We start from the raw sequence: 18,870 nt of genomic DNA on the forward strand, positions 1-18,870 counted from the left end.
TCGAAATCGAGTTAAATTGGACACGAAACTCAGCTTGCGAAGACTTATTGTGGCAAGTGAAAGCCAATTTGTGATGGCACCTGTGCCCAGCAATGCCTTTCTGGCACTTGTGCCCGCGGCATGTCTAAGGACTTTCGAGCGAGATCGTTGCCAGTGCCCCTAGACTGGCTCTTGTGCGAGTGGCACATAAAATACACCATTTTGAGCGTGGCCGTTGCCAGTACCGCTTGACTGGCCTTCGTGTGGGTGACACGTAAAAGCACCCACTACACTCTCTGAGTGGTTGGCGTTAGGAAAGGCATCCAGCCGTAGAAACTCTGCTTAAATTTTTGTAATGCAAATATGTAAATGAAAATAAAGTTTATTTGGTAGTCATAAGATTACTGAATTTTTTGATACCCCATACATCAAAATTGGCAGCTCAGTTTTTGAATGCATAAGGAAGATACACACACACACACATATAAAAACTCTCTTTTATATATATGGGAGATGTCCTTGTCTGTTGTTCTCTCTGTCTATCTCTCACATTTCCTGTGTGTCTATCTCTTCCTGTCTCCTCCCCTTCCCTGATATCAGCCACCCTCATTATGCCATATTTTTCTGAACTTAACACTTTTGCACCTTCTCATTTTATCATGTAATAGCCCAACCCCCATAATCAGTCCATTATTGATTTTTATTGAAATTCAATAAGCTTATAATTGAACTGGATGTTAGTTCAACATGTATGCAAAGTTTGGTGAAGATTGGTTCCCTGGTTTGGGCAGCAAGATGATAACAGACAGATGACAGACGACAGACAGACAGACAGACAGAAATTGTCATTTATATACAAGATTAATTAAAAATAGCAATACCACTAAATGTGTTAAATACCACTGAATCGACGTGTATGACAAAAGTATTACCATTTTCAGCTATCAACTTCAATATTGCCAAAATATGATCAGTCTAGTGAGAATGCATACAATCTCTAATTGAAGAACAAACAGTTTTAAACGAAGAGACATTTTCAGTGGCAGTTTATATATTTTTTAAAAGTCAAAATTCTAATAAAAATTATAATAAAAAAGAAACTAAATTAGAGAGTTTGTTGAGAGTAGGAAACCTCTCTTCAAAAAAAATGAAGGACACTTCGGAAAATGTCGTCCTAAATGTACAATGTCTGAAAATAAAATAAGAATGTCATGGCTGAGATGTCTCTGACATTAAATCTATTGATCAGAATAAAACAAAAAATTGTTTTCATTTTCTTTTTTTCTTTTATCCCTCCACAGGTCCATCTTCAGCGACATGAGCATGGATACAATAATAATAAAGATTATGGTAAGTTCTTATTATTCTACTTTGTAAATAGCAAATATATTTTTAGTGTTCAACAAGACTTTTTTTAAGTGCTGTTAAATTCTATCTATTTTTGATACAATATGTAATCATTTATGCTGTTTCAGTGAGGAATCCATTCTGAGGGATATATTTTAGAAATTAAAATAAAACCTTTTTATCTTTAAATAACATCTTTACTTTCAGATTTGTTATAAATAAAAATGCACAAATGAATAATTAAAATATATTAACTTGTACAAATATCAAGAAATAAAATTCCAAATTAAAAGTGAAATGATTAACTCTCAATATATTGATTTCTAACTTAGTTCAAATTAATAAGATCAATTCTAATAAACACACACACATATATACAGACACATGCATATATATACAGACACACATACACACACACACACACACACACACACACACACATACGCACACACACACACACACACACACACATATATATGATGGACTCTCCCGTCAATTTCAATGTATGAGGATCTGACAACCCACTCTTTCTTTGTCAGTCACAATGCTTGTTAAATATGACATTTAAGTCTCATCAATGATTCGCAAAGAAGCCTATAGATGCTGAAAGTATGAAGGTTACAGGTCAGTGCAGGTGGTATATTTGCAGCCACTTTTCTCTTTTGCCTTGCACCCTTAAACCTGTTAATGCTGGTTGCAATACAGTTTCTTATACCATTTTGACATGAAGATCTCCATTTTGTTCACTCAAAGATGTTGTGAGCTATCTTCACTGCTGAGAGGTTACTCTTAAGCTTGTTCTTATATCTGAGCCATGGTTGACCAGCATTCCTATACCCACTATCAAGCTGGCTGTACAGAAGGACTTTGGGTATTCTTTCGTCACTCATTCTGATGACATGGCCAGCCCAGCACAGTTGTGACTGCATGGAGAAGCTCTCGATTCCACCAATCGTACACTTGCTAAACAGGTTGGCACTAGAAATGCTGTCTTTTAGTGAATAACCACAGATATGTCCTGAGACAGCCTTTATGGAAGATGTCTAGTTGGTTAATGTGTCATCTATAGGGTACCCATGATCAAAGCCATACAAGAGAGTAGTAAGGATGATATATCATATATCATACATCATATTATAGCATATGTGTTTAAATTAAAGATTTTTGATGGGCAAAATGTCTAAGTTGAATCCAGAAAAACAACTCAGTGATCAGAGAAAGAAGTCTTAAAATCAGTGATATAAAAAACCTCTGTTGCTAAGAGTAAGTACATTCAATGGGTCTATGAAATCCAGACAGCCTGACAACGCAGAGTCCATACAGTATTATATATCTTTATGGAATCCAATAAACTATGTCATCATTTATATTCTTTGAAAATTGTCTCTGGTTATAACAATTTATATTTGGCAAACTTTTTCCTATAATATTGATGTCAAGCATATATCTAGAAAACCACCTGTATAGTGATTGACATAATTTTTTGAAACAAATATTACAACTTAATAGTTAAACATTTATTACAAATATACAAATGAGGAATGTTTTAAATATTTTTAACTATTAGTATTCATTTAAATTATTTTGTATCAGTCCCATGAAATTTTAAAATGTAATTGAATGTAGCAATGTAACATTACCTGATATTCTCCATATTATCCATCATATGATGGATAAACATTAGTTATTTGTCACCACTGAACATCGTCTAATAATTTTTATTTCTTAACAATTGTCTCTCTGATAACAACTTTTAGTTCCAAAGGTATGACCTCAAAAGTCATATACTCTCTAAATTAGCACAAATACCTTATAGTTGCATCATAATTAGGTATCAGTGTTATTGGTTTCTGTCAATAGCATCGTAAATTCTAAAAGTCTTTTCATAGTTCGTCACCAGAAAGGCTACAATTGTTTGTTGGGTAATAGTTTTGCTGTTTTAGAAACAAGGAAATCAATCACTAGGTCCATCCCCAAAACATTCCAACATCTCCACTGGTTTTGGATATTCAAGTAGCTTATCCAGATATTCTAATACCACTAACTGAGTCTGATACTAAATAATGTTGTATGCTGGTCTCCAATGAAAAAAGGGAATTATGTTTTATATCCTAGTCACATGACACATTCATTAGAAGAACATCCAATTAGTGTCAGCACCCTAACAAGAAGCATATGAACACCTATTGCTAAAAATAAGTCAAATTTAGAGTATTAAGCTTCAAGCAATTCACCATTAAAAGTTTAGTGTGTAGACAGGAAGATCTGGTTTGTAGAGGGGAACATGAAGCAAAAACAAAAAAGCTAAAAGAGATAAAGTTGAAGAGAAAATTCTAATTTAATGGGAATCAATATAAAGAATTTTATGGAAAATCTGTTAAATTAATCCTTATTATTAACTCACTGAGCTATTCAACAAATGCTTTAAAAGAAGGCAAAGTCCCTAACAGCTGGAAAAATCCAGTAGTAGTCTTGCTTTAAAAGAAAGGTGACAAAACAGACTTGAGCAACTACTATCCCATCACTCTCCTGCCTATCATCTATAAGGTGTTCTCCAACACTATGCTTAGAAGGATACTCAGCACCTTGGACTTTTATCAACCAAAGGAACAAAATGGATTCAGGACAGAATTCTCTACTAATGATCACATTCAGATTGTCAGGTTGCAATAGAAGGCAAACAAATACAGCGTTCAGCTTTGCTTTGCCTTTGTTGACTATGAGAAGACTTCTGACTCCATAGGATTCAAACCACTTCTTACAGCACTGAAGAACCAGGAAGTGGACCTTGCCTACATTGCAATGTTGAAAGATCTTTACAGCAGTGCAACATCGATCCTCAGGCTACACCAAGACAGTTGTTTACACGTGTCAGCAAGATGCTGTCTTCATAAAAATTCAATGAGACAAGAAAGGCATCAACACTGATGGAGAATAACTATGCCACCTAGACTTCACAGATGATATTACCTTGACAGTGCATACAACTAAGGAACTGGAGGAAAGGCTCACTGATATCCACACTACTCAACATGAATCTTGAAAAGACTAAGATCATGTTCAACAGGCCTGTCACTGTAAATGGCAAGACCATAGAAAACAGATGACTACATCTACTTGGGAAAGATGGTAATGAAAGACAGAAATCTCCTCCTAGAAATCAAGAGAAGAATGGCATCTGAGTGGCCTTTGCAGAATAATGGTGGAAAAGCTCATGAGAAGTCCCAATCTTCCATGAAAATTAATGCAAAGATCTTCAACTAGTACATCTTGCCAGTGATGATTTACTGCAATGAAACATGGGCTCTCAACACTACTATCATGGACGACCTCATTGTAGCCCAATAGAAAAGAAAACAAATCATGCTTGGCATCACACTGTGAGACAAGAAAACCAACACTTTGATTCAACTACACATGAGAGTCAATGGCATTATAAAAATCATCAAGGAGAACAAATATAGATGGGCTGGTCACATCACATGTCCGAAGGACAACAGGTGAACAATCAGAGTGACAGAATGGATATCAAGACAATGGACGAGATCAAGAGGCCAACCAAAGACAAAATGATCTCATCCACGGTCTGAGGCCTACATGGCCACAACTGGCCAGAGACAAATAGTAGTGAAAGGACTCCAAGAAGTGTTTTCTCCTCCATGAGCACTGGATATTGGTAGGATCTAAACTATTGAAACTTTTCAGGAAACAATGAGGCATAAAATGATAAAGTTTGAAAATTTTACTTAAAAACTAATTTCATATAAATGTACTTGTAATGAAATTATACATATTAAAAAATAAAAGCAATTTAAAATATGATTTCAACATAACAAAAATTTAAATGAACACCACCACCACTGAGTGAGGGCCATAGTTGGCAGTCAAAGTAACATCACTTCAGTCTTGAAATATTTAATGAAGCTAAAAGCATGCAGCTGCTTAGATTTCATAAAATCTGAATCTTATCAAAATGTTTTATGGTGTGACTGATAATAATATAAATTGTTATAAACTTTAAAATACAGCAAGTATATGTAGTCTGATATATTAGCACATGAAATTGGTTATAATATCTGGGAATACCCTTTGAAATAATGGGACTTTAGTCACCAGGCACATATTCTCTATAGGAAATTTAATTAGAATTTACAAAACTGTGTGTATATGAATTTTCTCAAGGCAAAGGTTGACAGTGACTTCAAAGTTTTGGCTCACTTATCATCTGACAATCTGATGATGGCTAGTACGCAGTCACTGTTGACCTCTTGCTTTCAAAACTTGGTATTTACTCTACAAAAAAGCAATGAAGGATCCTTCAATTTGATGTTAAATTGTTTTTACATACAACTTTACATAAAAGTGTTAATATCCATGCTTGTGTGTATATGCCTGTGTATGTATGTGTGTGTATGCATATATGCACATATGATTATTAAAATGATAATATTCAAAAGCTTTTACATGCTGATTTAATTTGCAGGGATGTTATCCTGATGTTTAATAATAAGTCTCCAGAATCTTTGTTAGAATTCTTGCCAAATACAATATGGCACTTTTCTTCTGGTTGACAATGTGTGTCAATTCTAATATTCTTCAGCTTCTTAAGTAAAAGTTTGGGTGTTATGTCAAGTGCACTGATTATCACAAGAACAATTTTCACTCTGGATATTTTTTTCTCTTTGGTAATCCACTCATATGATATTACAAAGTTTATATCTGATTTTTTTTTTCTTTGTTGTACTCTACAATCATATGCGGTCGTTTTGCTTCAGTAGTTTGGTCACTCTTTATGGAGAAATCCCAGAATTAGATATATTCTCATTCACAGCTTCTAGCTCATATCACTTTTCTGCTACTTTTAATCCACACACTTGGCTAACATCTCAATGCACTCTTTTATCAACACAGTCCCGTCTGCACTCTTTTTGTGTTATCTTCCTGCATGCACTTAAGAAATATTTAATACTTTCATATCCTTATGTACAGATTTTACATTTGCTGTCTTAGTTTTATAACTTTGTATGTATTTATCAAGTACATCCCAATGGCTTGTTCAGTGATTCAGTTTCTCATTTCAGGTTTTCATGTCAGCTGCAAGCAACATTCTTCACTTTCAACTTCATTTGTTGTATGAAAAGATCATATAATTCCTTCTATTTTCAGCTATTTGTCCTATCAATCTTCCTTCTATTCTTGAAACTTCTCACAATTCTAGTGATTTTTTTTTGGGGGGGGGGGGGTATTTCTAGCCCAAGATTATATTCTTTCATCATTATGTACAACATAGTTTTTAAACTCAATCACGATACTAATGGTGTCATTTGATTCCTTTCTTTCTTAGTAAAGTGGAGACTGTTGATATTACTTTTAGAATAAAGGCGGTGCTCCAGCATGGCCGCAATCAAATGACTGAAACAAGTAAAAGAAAAAAAAACAAAAAAACTGTGAATTGAATAGCTTCTGAGTTTTTCCAATTCTTGTAGCTGTCTTGGTCCATTTTAGAAAAAGAGCAGGGTATCCTAGCAATGGTAAGGCCTATGTATTCAATGCTTTGATAATATTCCATCTATTTACTTTTGTTTCAAGCACCTTTCTAAGCCTTCTTTTCTTCTAGAGACTTTCTCATTTCACTATCCATTACCTTTCCCTCCTGGGTACTTGTATCCGTTATTTCTCAGTGATCTAGTACCATCTTGCATCTACATCAGATTTAATCTTTCAGCATCTCCTCATGATTAACACTGCACACTTATTCACCCCAATCTTTGCTGTTGGATCAGAGAATCCATTTCTTTTTGCATTTTTCATGTACAGTTCGATGTCATCCATATATAGCAGGTGATATATTTTCACTCTGGTCTTAGCAAACTTATAGACGGGCCTGGATTTTCTGAGTATGCTTGTCAGAAGGATTAACACTAAGATAAAAACCAATGGAGAGAGTGTATTTTCCTGAAATATTCCCCTCTGCATTTCCACATTTCCAAATGATTCACTTCCACATATTAGTTTTACTAACCCTGATCTCTTTGCTTATTCTAAAAAAAGAACCTTTTCATTGACCAAGTGTTCTCAGGCACTCTAAAAGCCAACAGTGTGGAACATTAGAATATATTTTCTTGTAGTCTATCCAGCCAACAGTAAAATGTTTTATTTGTACCTTAATATCATGCTATCAACATAAGACCAGTAGTTCCTCTTCACTGGTAATAGATTCTCTCTTTCCTAAAGGCTATATAATTCATCTGCTATTGGGTCAATTTGTAATTTGCAGAGTAAGGGTAAGTATCTAATAGGCCTATAATTACAGAGTTACCCTTGCTTTTCTTCTTTTTTATTGATGTTGCCTCAATTTTTATCTTCTTTCTTCTTCAACTACCAGTAATCCTGTCTCTAACACTTTCTTTGGAGCTCGTTTGTGTCTTTCCTTCACCATCTTTTAATTATTGCATTTATTCTTCCAAGATCACTGTTCAACTATATTCTCAAGTCTCCATTTCCAGTTTTTTTGTTTTTTTTTTGCTTGACATTTAACATCTGAAATTTCTAAGGTAATAGAAGTTGTCCAGTGTATGAAGATGTTTAAGTCTGTTACATTCTCAACATTGATTTTCATTAATATGAGGGGTGTTCATTAAAGATTTCCTCTGACCCACTTCCGGTTATTGCAAGAAACTGAACTTGTACAGGTATAATCATATATGTCTCTACATGTCATAGTGTAAATTGCAGCTCTCCACTAGTATTCGTTTGTCTTTTACAGCTGCTGAAGTGGACTAAGGTGTTATAATGGAGGTAGTTGAATGCAGATCAGTGATCAGGTTCTTACATTTGAAAGGCTGTACACCAAAAAAGACTTTTGATGAGATGAAAAAAGTTTATGGTGATGATGCACCATCAAACAACGTAGTCAAGCATTGGCATCATCAGTTCAAATGTGGTCGGATATGGGTGGAAACTGCTCCTATTCCTGGATGACCACATTCTGCCATTGATGACAACACCATCCATAAAGTGGAAGCCACCATTTTGAAGAATCACCACATAACTATTCAGCAACTAGCCCAAAAAGTAAAGATAAGTGTAGGGTCCATGGAAAAATCATGACCATTTGGACATGTGGGAGTTGTCTGCATGATGGATTCCCTGGATGCTCACACCTTTTCAGAAGTAGGAATGAGTCAGTTGCTCCCAGGCATTTTTGTCAACATGCCAAGAAAACAAGGACATTTTTGGCAGACTTATCACACAGGATGAAACATGGGTCCATCACTATGATCCTGAGACTGAAGTTCAGTTGAAACAATGGAAGCATGGTAACTCATCACCTCCAAAGAAGGCTCATGTCCAACCTTCAGCAGGAAAGGTGATGTTCACAGTCTTTTGGGACCAGCACAGAGTAGTGATGATAGATTTTCTGGCAAAGGGCACCACAATAGGGCATATTATGCTTCTCTGCTGCAGAAATTGTGGGATGCCATCAAAGCAGAGAAGCATAGCATGCTGACCACAGGAATCCACCTCCTCCAAGGCAATACCCCAGTTCACAATGTGCATGTTGCCCAGATGAAAGCACACTCTTGTGGCTATGAAATCCTTTCTCATCCCCCTTACTTTCCTAACCTTGCACCTTGCACCTAAACTTCCACCTCTTTCCAACCATGAAGTCTTTTTTGAAGGGGAAGCGCTTTTTGGATGAGGATGAACTTATTTCTGAAGCTCCAGACACAACCTACTGACTTCTAGAGATGAAGTCTTCACAGCTGCATAAAGCAATGGGAAAAGTGTGTTACCATTGGTGGTGGTTATGTAGAGAGGGACTAATAATTATGCCAAGTTTCATTTATTCCAGTCCTTGGGAAGTGGGTCAGGGGAAATCTTTAATGAACACCCCTCATAACTAGTCCAACCTCTTCACAACTTAGTTTTCCCCTTGATTCCACTCAAAGCTGGTAGCCTCATTTTTTCACTAGTTCATATCTCATTTAGCCATTGTAGTAAAAAGTTAAACTTGATTTGACCTTGGTGAATATTTCTCTCCTTTCTGTTGTTTCTTGTTCAATACATTTTTTTTACAGGCTTGTTTGTGTAGCAATATTTTGAATTCTGTTATCATTAAGACCCTTTTTCCTAACTAGCAGGACCCATGAATATTTCACAGAATTAATGGTAAACCTATTGGGTTATTTCTGGAAACATTATCCAAAAAACCTGAAAGTGTAGCCTGTATTGTGTCTGTATAGAAAGATAATCGCTCATTTGCTACTCACTGAAAAGTGAAGGAAACTGGAATACAATGATTGCTTAATGCACCTTACATACTTTATGCACAATTTTATAGACTTCATGCACAACACTCATAAAATAAATATTCACTCTTATTTATCCATTTCCCCCGTAGACAAAGAAAAATATTCCGTACATGATACAACTTTTAGTTAAATTGCATATACCATAAATCCTCGAGTATAATCCGCATTTTTTTCCCAAAATTTAAAGGTCAAAATCCCTAGTGCATACTATATACGAGGTTAAAAATGAAAAATATTTTCTATGCAATGTCCGAGTCTCTATTTGCTCTATTGTGATGTCGGGCACGAAAATACCTTAAGCTAAGCCTAAAAGCAATGAAGTCATAAAAGAATCATCCATAACTTCCAGTAAGCAACATTTATTATAATAAAAGTGTTGTATATCGTCTGCACTGGATGGTACTCAGGATGACGTTGTATGGAAAGATGAAATAAATGAAAGTGAATCCTCTGATGTTGACTATGAATCTGACGATGACAGAGATTTACTCTACAATGATGCTGACATGTTTACAGAGGAACAAATGGAACAGTTATTTGATGCTGAAAGTGACGTTGAATTTGAAGGATTTGAATAAATGTTTTTGCTTTTGCTTTTGTAACTGATAGTAATAGTTATATGTAAAAGCAACTCACTTAATATTTATTTTTCACTGACGTTATTACTGTTATTTCTTTATTTTCTGCTAACAAAGTGCACAAAAAAGCTACACGTTTGCATTATGTTATATACACAATAATAATAAAGGATATTACCGTTATATACGTTTACAAACCAAGGACGTTATATAGACCTCTTTGACTCAAGTTAGAGAAGGGGTGCGTATTATACACAAGGTTTAGGTTTTTCAGAGGTACAGCCCCCTAAAAATCCCCTGCATATTATATTCAAGGGCGGACTATACTCGAGGATTTACGGTATTCGCCATGTAAATAAGCGTGAACATTTCATGGAATTGCACTTAAGTGCATGTGTTAAGTGATATAAAAAATTTGGTTCATTAAAAAACAAAAAAAAATACACTTTTCACTACTCATGCACCACCACCACCTCATCTTCCCCTCTCTCTGCCTCTCTTTAACCTCACCATCAGAACATCACCTGCTAAAATTATATTTCTAACTCTTTCACTACATCAATACCTACAACCAACTTTTTTAACCACATAATAAATATTACACTCCCCCTACCACACATCATGGATGCTCTTTTTCTCTCTCCTTTCTGCCTCACTCTTCACCTTATCCTCTTTTTCTCTCCTTATTCTTTCACCTCTCTTTCCCTTCAATTAATCACTTGAAAGTATTACAATTACATTCATGGATGCTTCTCTCTTTCTCTAGCCCACTTTTCATTCTCCCTCTTTTTCTCTAATCACGTGAAAGCTAAGTAACGTAATGACAAGCAAAATTATTATAAGATCTTTGCAGCTGTAATTGAATAATGACCAGACCAAGCTTGTGTCATAGTAAGACTTGCTGTCAGAGAACTTTACTTGAGGATTAGTTTCATTAATGCAGTTGCAATAACACTTTATTTGGCATTGAACCCAGGGCTGTAGCATTACGATGTCAAACACCAATGTTTTTGTCAAGAACCACATCTGGGAGCCTGCCAGCCAAGGCTAAAGAGACCCTGCTTCTCTTTGTGGTAGGTCTAACCCTGCCAAGGGCAACCTTAGTGTATGGTCTCAGGCTACTGGTTACTCTCATGAATTGGTAGTATAGTGTATGATACTAACAACAAAAAATGCTGTTTAAATAGTTTCTGAGCAAGCTCATCCACTCTTTAACAGGTTTATTACTCTCCACCTTTGATAGATTTATTACTGTTATTATGGAGAATTAAATTACATACAATATAAATTTAAGTGTTATAGTTTCAGTAGTAGAAGATAAGCATCTCAATGTGACTTTGTTTCATAATTTAACTTGTTCTTGTCTAATTTTAGAGCTCTGCCAAGACCTTAACAAATGCTGATCGTGCATCTCTATTTTTGGTGGACATGCAACGTAAAGAATTATTTTCCCGAATATTTGATGCTGGTTCAGATCCAGAAAAATACATGTTAAATGATATCAGGTTATTTGCAAGTTGTATTTGTTTGATAATTGTATTGAATCTAAAATCATATGAAGAAATGAAAATTGTATCATCATGAATCACTGAGGGCATTTAAAACCCATATTGTCACTTTTGTATTTCTTGATGGTATTGTACACTATAAAGTGACAAGTTTCGAGGTATTTCTACAACCTGATCACTGACAAGATTCCACTGCAGTTGAACTGTCAGCAACCAGGTCATAGAGGGATGACAAAACTTGATGCTTTAGTTGCCAATACTATCAAGAAATATGGAACAGTTTAAGTGTGTGTTTTAGATATAACTGCGTTTGTACTTTAAATGACTTCTATGGTGTAATTGATGTCAAGTAAATACTGAAAAAAGAATAAAAGAATTAGAGAGTAAATGGATAATGGGTTGATAACTGAGTAATCTGTGAATAATTGAAGAGATTGACAGCAGAATGGTGGTGAGTAATGTCTAGAGTAATGAGAGAGTAATGGTATGAGAGTTCTGTAGTGTCCTAGTCTATAATGTGTCTGATTCTCATTTGTGTCTACCCTTCAACCTTGTACCTGCAAGTCTCACTTCATTCTTGGGAGAGATGGTATCTGACTTCACATATGAGTAGAAGCCTAAAGCAGCAATTCATTCACAAAAAGGACAGACCCTGCCAGAATGGATATTTACAAGTATCAACCACAGTGCTTAAAGTTGTATTTCAAATTCTACCAGTCAATACATTCCCCTTTACGTGATAAGATGGGTTGACCAAACCACTCATCAAAGAGCTACTTTGACCCAAGATATTCTCTGATGTTTGTTTCAGGGCTAAAGGTCCAATTGTATCCAATCTTAACAGTTTTAAGCAGATTAATGGCATTGACCTCAAAAAACCATTTTAGTTGACAGATAGGTACCAAATAATGGGAAAGAGTTAACCACAGTTGAAAAATAAATTAAAAATACATTTAAATAAAATGGCTAAATTAAGAGTTAAATAAAAAGTATTTTAATAACGCTTTCTAAAATAACATAAGTCACATTTCAGAAGGAGATGGTATTTCATTATGCCACCATATTATACTATACTACTCATGTAAATTTTAAAAAATGCTAATAGTTAGAGACAATGTTTCAAAACTCTTACCATAGTAGAATAAAATGAAAGCAAAACAGTTTCAAGATTTTGTAATCAAGTTAGTTAGAAAAACCTGTTGTTACATAACACTTTTGATTAAGTGAAAAAATATCGTCATCAACTGAAATAGACATGTAGGAGTAAGTTGGCAGTTGAATTTTTTGGATTTGGTTTTCACAATGAAAACGGAACCAAGCTGCTGAAGTTCTGTGATGCAAATTATCTTATGATCTGCAATAGTAACTTCAGGAAATCTGCCAACTACCTGTTCACCTACCAATCCAGTGATAGGAAATGGGAAAGATAGCTAAATGCCAAAATTTTCCCAGTTAAGAATGCACCCCACCAACATAGGTCAGTTGTTAGTGACGTCAGGATCAGGGATAAATGGTTGCCCAGAAGATGATCATTGTGGAAAAGAAAGGTGTGGAAGCTTAAGGATCTTCTAAATGGACAGAGATTTAAAGACGTATTACATGAAGATTTTGACGGAAACGAGGACAACTGGAGGTTCCTATGGGACAACCTGTTGAAGGCAACTGACCAGATCTGTGGCTAGTGCAAAGTCCCCTCTTGACCTGAGGTAACATAGTGGTGGAACAATGTAGTTGACAGGGTCATTAGAGAAAAGAAACAGGCCTGGAAATATGGTAGTTGGGAACTGTATCAGATATCCAGAAGGAAAGGTAGGAAACAGGTATAGTTAGCCAGAGGGGAAGTAGAAAAGAAGAGGTTTGTTATTGTTCTGCATCATGAGTACCAGAGACTTGAAGTGTTTCAAATTGCAAGACAATGTGCGAGAGAAAATCACGATGTCATAGGAGAGAAATGTATCCACATGGATGATGGCTCACTGGAATTTAACGATGCAGCAAAGAAAGAGGCTTGAAAACACCACTATGAAGAGAATGATTGGGAGAAAGAGAGTCTGCCAAATGTTGACCGAACTAAGGAACCAGCTATCCGAATCAACAGTACTTCGGTAGATAAAGTAATTAAGGATATGAAAACAGGGAAAGCCCCCAGCCCTTCAGGAATCACTGTTGAGATGCTTAAAATATCTGATGATGTAGGCTATGGTCTAGTCACCTGTATAGTTAACCATGTGGTACATGAAGGAGTCATACCCAATGACTGGTGTAGCAACAACCATGGCAAATGTTACAAAGGTAAAGAGATGCCTTAGAAATAATTACAGGAAGAATCAAATTGTTGGATCAGGTGATGAAAGTTATAGAGAGAGTCATAAGCCCAACTTATTAGGGAAATAGTTAGCTTAGATGTAGTTTGGTTTTGTGCCAGAGAGAAGCACCACTGATGCTATATTTCTGGTAAGACAGCTGCAGGAGAAATGCCTAGCCAAAGAAATCTCTGTTCTTGGCTTTTCTTGACATGGAGAAAGCCTTTGATAGGGTCCTCCTGATCCTTTATCTAGTGGTCAATGCAGAAATTAGGGATTAAGTGGTTGGTGACAGCTATACAAGCCATATACAGGAATGTTGTCAGTAAGGTGAGGGTTGGCAACAAGTATAGTGAAGAATTTGGGGTACAAATAGGGGTTCACCAAGGATGATTCCTCAGCCCCCTCTTGTTCATCATAGTCCTCCAAACAATAACAGAGGAATTCATGACAGGCTGCCCGTGAGAGCTCCTCTGTGCTGATGATCTTGCTCTTATAGATGAATCACTACCAGAACTAGAAGAGGTTTCAGGTGTGGAAGTAAGGTCTAGAATCGAAGGGCCGTAGAGTTAACCTAGTAAAAACCAAAGTCTTAGTTAGTAGGAAGGCAGACAAATCACAAATCCCTTCAGGTAGATGGCCCTGCTTGATCTGTAGAAAATGCATAGGTAAAAACTCCATAAGATGTACTTGGTGTAAGCTATGGCCACATAAGAGGGGCAGTAATATCAGAAGGTTATCATGGAAGATAGTCTTTTTTGTGTGGAAAGTGCACAGATACAATTAACACTAAAAATGTACAGAGAATAGATTCCATCATGTGCCAGTGGGGAAAACTAGTAGTAGTCGATAACTTCTGTTACCTAAGGTGACTAGGTCAGCAGTGGGGGGGGGGGTATGCTCTAAGAGCATAGCTGCTAGAATACAAATAGGCTGGGCAAAGTTGAGAGAGCTCCTTCCTCTGTTGATAGTAAAGGGCATCTCGCTCAGAGTGAAAAGATGTCTGTACAAACAGCCATATTACATAGCAGTGAAACATGGGCTGTGACTGCCAAGGACATGCAGAGATTTGTAAGAAATGAAGCTAGTATGCTTATGGATGTTAAATGTCAATGTGCATGCACAACTGAGTGTAAGCATCCTGAGAGAAAAGTTGGGCATAAGAGATATCAGATGTGGTGAGCAAGAGAGACAACTGTGCTGGTATGGTCATGTGATGCATATGGATGAATACAGGTTTCCTTGATGCTGCTGGTTTTCAATGATTATCTTTACTTCCCAGCAGCTTTAATTGAGCTGACCTGAATCAAATGTATTCCAGCTGGGACATACTGTCTTGTTTTGTGGTGACCACAATATCTAGGACTATATTATCCTGCATGTCCTCCTGTACATAGACAGACAGATGAACTTTTAGAGATTTGACTGCAATTTATAGCAGATCAAGTAGCCAAGTAGGTTCCCTTCCTTGTCTCATGAAGTCTAGGATTTTTAGATGGCAAGGTGTATTGTATTGGGTATATTTTGAAATATATTTGTGACACACATGAAGTCCCTTCAGCTGAAACTGAACCCACTATTAAACAATGCTGTTCTTAATGACTTGTAGGTTCATGGTATTATGTTATGTGGAGATAACATAATAATGTAAAAGTGCACTACTAACACAGGAATGTAAATTGGTGTATCCAATGACTATACACTATATATAGTGGCTATTTAAGCAATGTGTTTGAGAATGATTAATGGCTTAGATGTGTGCTGATGAAGGGGCAAAATCTCCTGAAATATGGCAGATATGCCCATTTTCCACTTTTCATCTTTGATCTTATTGTTGACATTTGAGGTTTCATATACAGAACATGGTAACAAAAATCAGTGTTGGCTATAGAATATCTGCACAGATAACCATTCTTGTCATAAATTTACATATTTCTTCAATAAAAGGATAGAGTCCAGATAGGAAAGGAATCAATAAGGTATCAGACAGCCAGCAAGAAGTTTGACAGGATTGGCCAGGAGGTTGCAGACATAAATCAGAGAAGATAACTGTATACTGGCACTACTATTATTTCTGTGTTGTGTCCTATGGTAAAGACATAGGTACTGAAATGGAGTACAGTTCATTGTGTTTCAATAGCTTTTCAATATTAAGTTCAATTCTTTTGAAGGGACAGGAGAAAGTAGTGGCTAGTCATACTAGTCTGAGACAAGAAGAAACTAAATCTTTAGTGAGACACAATAACCCACTCAATAGCATCATGTACTAGTCAAAACTCTTCATTAGATTTGTAGGAAATATTTAGGCCTTCACAGAGGAAGTGAATTAGCAATAAATTGCTAAGATTAAAAACAAATGAAATATCAGTTCCTGGGACAGCATTCTATCCTGTGGCATTTATAAACGCGAGTCTTTTGGATGGAGCCAACTGATGTAGTGAAGCCAATCATAGTGTTTCGAAGATGAAAAGTGGGCAATGGGTACATCTGCCATATTTCAGGGGATTTTGCCCCTTCATCAGCACCCATTTAACCCATTAATCATTCTCAAACACACTGGTTTTAATACAGACAAGAAATGAATGATTCAAATTCAGACATTAGAAAGATGAAACTATGATGGTCTTCACAAAACATCACTATAAACACAAATTGATAAAATAACAGACAGAATGCCTTCTGGTATCATATCTCTTTACATTGTGAGGTCATTAGTATAAATGGGAGGATGAGAAAATAAGTACCAGTAAGGGTAGGCAATCAGTATAATCAACTATCTCCATCCCCTAAAGCAACACTTCAGAGATTATAGTATCTATTTCATAGAATCTGCCCCCACCCCACCACCCTCCACTCACAAACTTCACAATGTAAGAATTTGAAATTATGTTCAAAGCTGCAGGAATGAAAGAAATTGATTATAGTAGCTTTCTGTATTTAGTTCAAATCAATATTGACCTTGTCTTTCAATTCTTTGACGATTCATAAAATTAGTCACTTACTGGAGGTTGATTTGTTACCAACAAAGGTGTCTTGTAAAAGAAGTAAAAATGTTAGAAGCCAATAGTATATCAGTATGTACATACTTGTACACTTATTTTCAATGTGAGAAAAGGTATTCCAGGCATATCACTGGTCTGATGAACCTTTATGTCTAGAATTTGTCTCAGCAGTTCAAGTTTTTGGTAGATCAATTAGTCTCTGCAGCAGTAGAAATATTTAAAATTTAATCTTAAAATTAAATGATTTGTTAAAGGTTATACAATTAGTTTATTAAACATTGTTAGATAAATATTTACACTTGAACTTCAAAAGACATTATGGAACTGTATAAAGTTTGAACAAATTATGCTCATTTCAGATTTTCTATCAATAAAGGTGTTGCAGGATATGTTGCCTCAACTGGGGAAATATTAAATATACCAAATGCTTACCAAGATTCAAGATTTAACAGGTAAATAATTCAAAGTTCATTAGAATTTAGTATACAGCTCTCTTCCTTACATAATGCAATTAATATCTCAATGCTAATCAAATTAATCAATGGGAATAATTGTAACACTCCTGGAAAAAAATGGAATTACAGTTATTTTTTTTCAGAGACATTTGTTACCAAGAAATTTTGTTAAAACTCAAGTATATCTTTCAATATCAAATCAATGTCTTAAAGACAAAAAAGAAAAAAAAAATAGAAATCAAGGTTTTGTAGACTTTATAACCCAAGAATATTCAAGTTTTTGGATAAGCACCCCCTCTTAAAACAGACTTCTTTTTTTTTTAATCAAGCAATTTTTTCCAATTTATACTTTGAAGCATTAGAGATATTTTATTGTGTCCAAGGAGAGTCATCCTCTTTTAGTGCCTTGTTAATTTAACACACTCACTGGTCTGATTTCCACTCATTTATTTAAAAAGTTTTCGTGGTTTCATGCAACCTTTTCAATAGTCGTTGACTGCCCATTATCAGAACTGCGTTTTGTGAGCGTGTGTGTGCATGCACATGTATGTATATGCATGTGCACACGTTTGTATACATGTATTCTGCATATCCATGTGCTTGTGTGTTCATATTTGTATGTGTACGTGACTATATAAACTGAGGGTATTGGGGTACAACACCTATATATATTTCCTATTTAGTACTGGGGGCATTTCATTAATGAAGATGTACAAGTAGGAAACAGGTGTTATATCCCAATTCCAACAGCTTATATAGTCACACAAACCCAGACAGACACGCAAGCACATGCAGAACACACACACATACGTGCACACGTACGTACGTGCGTGTACACACACACACGTGTATGCGCACGCACACCACGCATGCACACACAAAAAAACGCAATTCCGATAACGGGCAGGGTCAACAACTATTGAAAAGGTTGCAAGATGTAATGAAAATTTTAGCAAAAATAAATGAGTGGAAATCAGACCGTTGTGTTAAACTTATAAAAGCACTAAAAGAGAATGACTCCCCAGACACAAAATATGCTTCGAGACACGAATTCCCATAAAGAATCTTGCAAACGAAATAAAATAAGCACTAGAGGTATTCTGTAAAAAAAAAAAAAGAAAAAAAAAATGTTGGGCGCTGTCATGGTATTAGCTGTCAGAATTGAAAGTAGAACTGACAAGGAACGTTACTGCTGGTTTGAGTTGATTCTTTGGCTACTGACTAGCCGGAGCTATCTATCTGTCTGTCTGTCTCTCTCTCTCTATATCTATCTATCTATCACTCGTTCACCTCTGTTCGTGTCCGTAGAATTTATCAAATTAGAAAACGCAAATTTAATATAAAAATATATTTTCTGAAATTGCAAATTATTTAAAATATAAA

At 35.7% G+C, this 18,870-nt stretch overlaps 1 protein-coding gene across 2 annotated transcripts in view; it reads left to right on the forward strand.

Moving 5' to 3' along the window:
* The window catches only part of LOC106869668 (probable 3',5'-cyclic phosphodiesterase pde-5), a 332,523-nt gene that overhangs the window by 178,364 nt on the left and 135,289 nt on the right, over positions 1–18,870 (forward strand). For both annotated transcript variants that reach the window (XM_052969509.1, XM_052969510.1), the window contains exons 11-13: positions 1,281–1,329; positions 11,594–11,724; positions 17,392–17,484. In XM_052969509.1, coding sequence (XP_052825469.1) covers positions 1,281–1,329; positions 11,594–11,724; positions 17,392–17,484 — 273 coding nt within the window. The remainder of the gene's footprint in view (positions 1–1,280; positions 1,330–11,593; positions 11,725–17,391; positions 17,485–18,870) is intronic.

The sequence above is a fragment of the Octopus bimaculoides genome, chromosome 7 (assembly GCF_001194135.2).
Source record: "Octopus bimaculoides isolate UCB-OBI-ISO-001 chromosome 7, ASM119413v2, whole genome shotgun sequence".
Taxonomy (NCBI): Eukaryota; Metazoa; Mollusca; class Cephalopoda; order Octopoda; family Octopodidae; genus Octopus; species Octopus bimaculoides.